The 3,840-nt window shown below is 38.2% G+C and overlaps 1 protein-coding gene across 2 annotated transcripts in view; it reads left to right on the forward strand.

The window, feature by feature from the left end:
* The window catches only part of STK39 (serine/threonine kinase 39), a 245,451-nt gene that overhangs the window by 75,328 nt on the left and 166,283 nt on the right, over positions 1–3,840 (forward strand). For both annotated transcript variants that reach the window (XM_018554245.1, XM_018554244.1), the window contains exon 10: positions 678–743. In XM_018554245.1, the coding sequence (XP_018409747.1) occupies positions 678–743 (66 nt within the window). The remainder of the gene's footprint in view (positions 1–677; positions 744–3,840) is intronic.

Genomic DNA, 3,840 nt, shown 5'->3' on the forward strand with positions numbered 1-3,840 from the left:
CTCTAGATAGGCAGAGCCAGCTGTCACTCACGCAACTGGGCAGATCCAGACATAATTGACGGGATCCCTTTCAGCTGCGGCGTCTCAGTATACCGTGAGCTGCAGCTCGCGGTATACTGAGCTTTGGGTAACGGGAGGACGCTAGTTTGTGTCCTCACGCTACCCGTCGGAGAACTATGGGGAAAAGCCCTAACCCCATGGTTCTGCTTTAAGCTTTTCCCACTCTGCTAAATTAGTTGTTTTGTTATGGTCTGTATCCTGTATCTCTGTTGAAAAAAATAAAGTAAAATGGGATAGAGTTTCACAAACTATCCAAACTAAAAAAAAGGTTTTGGTAGAAGCTGGGCTTGTGTCCCTGTTGGTGTGGGTCTGGGCAAAAGAGCAGCTGCAAATGCCAAATGCCTATGGTTTTTCCTGAATGCTGTATGATTTCCGAATATAGTTGTCAGGCTGGAACATGGGAATGGGGTGATGGTTTTTGCTAGAAGGGGACGTTAGGTCAGTCCTGGAAAGGGGGAGTGTGCATTGGTCAGATCTACAACCCTCTTCCTATTGTAGTTCACACATATTGTACATAAAAGCTCTAAAGAGTATTGCTTGCAATCTTTATCACTGTGAAAATATGTCTGGTGATGAACATAAATCTGACTTATTTTTCTTTTTCATTCACCTACCAGAATAGGGAATATCTAATAGAAAAACTCCTTACCAGAACACCAACTATTTCTCAGAGAGGGAAGAAGGTAAGGTACTGCATCCTATGACGGTTTGGTCTTGTGCTCTGCATTTCTATTGCACTTTACATCTGAACGTTTAGCAATCTGTCCTTTATAGAATACATTGGTGTGTTCAGGGCTCTGAAGGTCATCTGTCTATCAGGGAAAGAACAAACCAACCCACAAACAAGTCTGCAGAGATTAAAAACTACTGGTTGCAAGATGAAATGATCTAAAGTTCTGTGTTATGTTTTAGTTTCTATGCAGACAATAATTATGTTTTTGGGTAACATCTCAGGAGGGCATGACCTACAGCATACCTTCTACTGTCTGTTCTGTACCAGAATTTAGTGTTTTTATGCACACTTCTACAGAGCTCACGTCATAATTTAAATTCCTGTTTTTTGATGCCTGGGGAACAACATAGTAGATGGTCAATTTCTGCATCTGTATCCTGTGTCACAGAAAACCTTGGACTGAGATTAGAGATTGTAGAGTAGAGAAAGTAGAGAAAGAAAGAAAGATCACCTAAGACCAGTAACAAATCCGTGAACACACTAGAAGGACCAGCCGCAGGTCAATCTTATGCCCTAAGGGGAAGGGTTTTTTATTCTGGCGTACCACTTTCTGTACAGGCAGTAACCTTATTATTTTTTTCCATTACCTTTTATTTTTTTTTTGTTTTTGCTTTCTCTTTGTCTTTTTCTAGGTACTTTTCTGTGTTGCATCTTTTTTAAATTCCTTCTTTTTCCTTATTTGTTTTTCTCTTTCACCTCCCTCTCTTACTGTCTGTTCATGGAGGATTGATTAAACTGAACTCCAGGCAGATATAAAAGGCACAAATTAATGCAGCTCTCTTCTCAATAACACATCCTTAAAAGTATTTGTTTAATTGCAAACAGTGTAAGTACCTGAATTTGACCTATTAGCCTCTCGCAGTCCCTGTTCAGAAGAGCTCAGAGTAGCAGAGGGAGAAGCAGCACAAGAAGCCAGTCGGTTGTACTTATGTGCTACCAAGGAAACTGTTGATGGGAATAATTCTGCTGCTTCTCCTTCCACTGTCGAGTCACAGGCTGGAGGTGGTATGGAGTCCTGGAAGATGTAACTGCAGTAGAGTAAAATCAGGTATTTTGCCTTGCCAGACAAGGCTGTGATGTGTACCAGGGCTGTGTACATCTCAGGACTGGCTGGTCCAAAATACAAATCCTTTGGTAGGTAAAATGGCTCCTTTATGTTTATTAAATCTGTGTATGTAGCTGTTTACTTAAGTTTAGCATTAGAATTGAGTCAAGACAATAAGAACAACATGGAGTTGTTGCTCTTAGTGACCAATCAGAACTTGTTTTATTTCTTCATAAAATGAAAGGTCTAATGTGATTGGTTGCTGTAGATGACATCTCCAGTTTTATTCTCATTTTGTCTTCAGTTTTCATTAATTAGCCCAGCATTCTCTGTCTCTTGCTGTGTCGCTTGCTGTATTGCATACACTCTCATCTTTCTTTCTGTTTTCATCTTTTATTTTATTTTTTTTTTCTTTCTGTCTCTTTACATTTGCTATATAATTTTCTCTTTTTGTAATATGTTAATTTCCTGTGGGGCAGCACCAAGACTTCTGCCCAGGGCCTCACTTTCTTTAAAACTAGCCTGGCTGCTCACATATGCCTGGTGTTCATGATATATTATAGCTTCCACTGAACCATGATTTGTTTTTTTTTTGCTTACTTTTGAATAAAGAGTGACCCAGTTGCACTACACCCAGACAGATGCGATTTCATAAATGTCCTGGCCAGCTGGTGAGGATACACAGATATTCTCCACTGTTTAATATCCATTTCTGTTTTGCTCTAGAAAAAAACTGAACCAGTTTCCAATCTGCTCTGTGTGATGTAGGTTAATGCTTTCCATTGCCCAGAGCCATGTGTCTCCCTTCAAAACTCATTATTATCACTGTCACCACACTGCTCTGTCTGAGTGCCATCCAATATGTAAATTTTTATACTTTGTACCTGGAAGAATCAGAGCACCTTTCCGAGACAATGCTATTGATTGTGCCGTTTTTTTTTTTTTAATGCCCATGTTTTTGCTGGGATCCTTATGTTAAAATGCTTGTGTTATTAAATCTCTTTGAAGATAAAGCCCGGGTTCATTTCAGATTTACTTTCCTAATATCACTCCCTTTGGGTCATGAGTCATAAATGGAAAAAAGTTACTTTAGTGGAAAATTGGCCTTGTCTGTATAGAAAGTGAAATATTTAACAATGACATTCTAGTTGAAATGGAGATTAAACACTGAAATAATGAGCAGAATGATGCTGAAGCCCCCAGTAGTCCCTTCTAATGTATTTATTTGTAAACGTTTTTAATATTCAAAGTGTTTTTATTAAATGTAGACATATGCAATTTCCATAAACACAATCCAAACAACACATAACCCACATAACATACATAACAATCTCCAATATCTACATAACATACATAACAATCTCCAATATCTCCATATGTATGAATATAACAACCTTAGCCGATCAATACATTGTTATTCCTATTGTCCAACATAAATTGTTCCACATTAATGAGTATCCAATCTAACCCCAAGGTCTTTTCAAAAAGTGTTACCAGTAAGTATGATAAGTATTTGATATTAAAATCCCCCCTACACACTATAGGGGCTTCAAAAAGTGTTCATAAAAGAAGAAAAAAAAAGGGACCTATATAGAGATATCTATTCTTATACAAATCCAATAGACAATTTGGCAATGTCTAGGTAACCTTTCCCCAACTAATCTTACCCAGGTGCACTTTTCCCCGGGAGGTCTCGGAGGCCCCTCCAGACTATTAATTAAAACAAAAAAAAAATTACTATATTTTATTCCATCATATTTTTAGACTTTTAGTCCCAAAATTAGTGATTATCTCAAAAAATAGCCATGGAGACCAGATTGTGTAAAATGTATCATGTTGATCAAGCGACTCAATTCTATATTCCATTCCCCCAAATGTGGGGCTGTATCTGTTTTCCAATGTCCTGGGATAACTTCCCTGCCGGCTATTGGGAAGAATCTAAGAAGGTCCCTTTTAACTAATGCAAATTAGCCTGGGAACTTTAACAATAAAGCCACTTCAG

The sequence above is a fragment of the Nanorana parkeri genome, unplaced genomic scaffold, assembly GCF_000935625.1.
Source record: "Nanorana parkeri isolate BGI_ZX_2015 unplaced genomic scaffold, ASM93562v1 scaffold149, whole genome shotgun sequence".
Lineage (NCBI taxonomy): Eukaryota > Metazoa > Chordata > Amphibia > Anura > Dicroglossidae > Nanorana > Nanorana parkeri.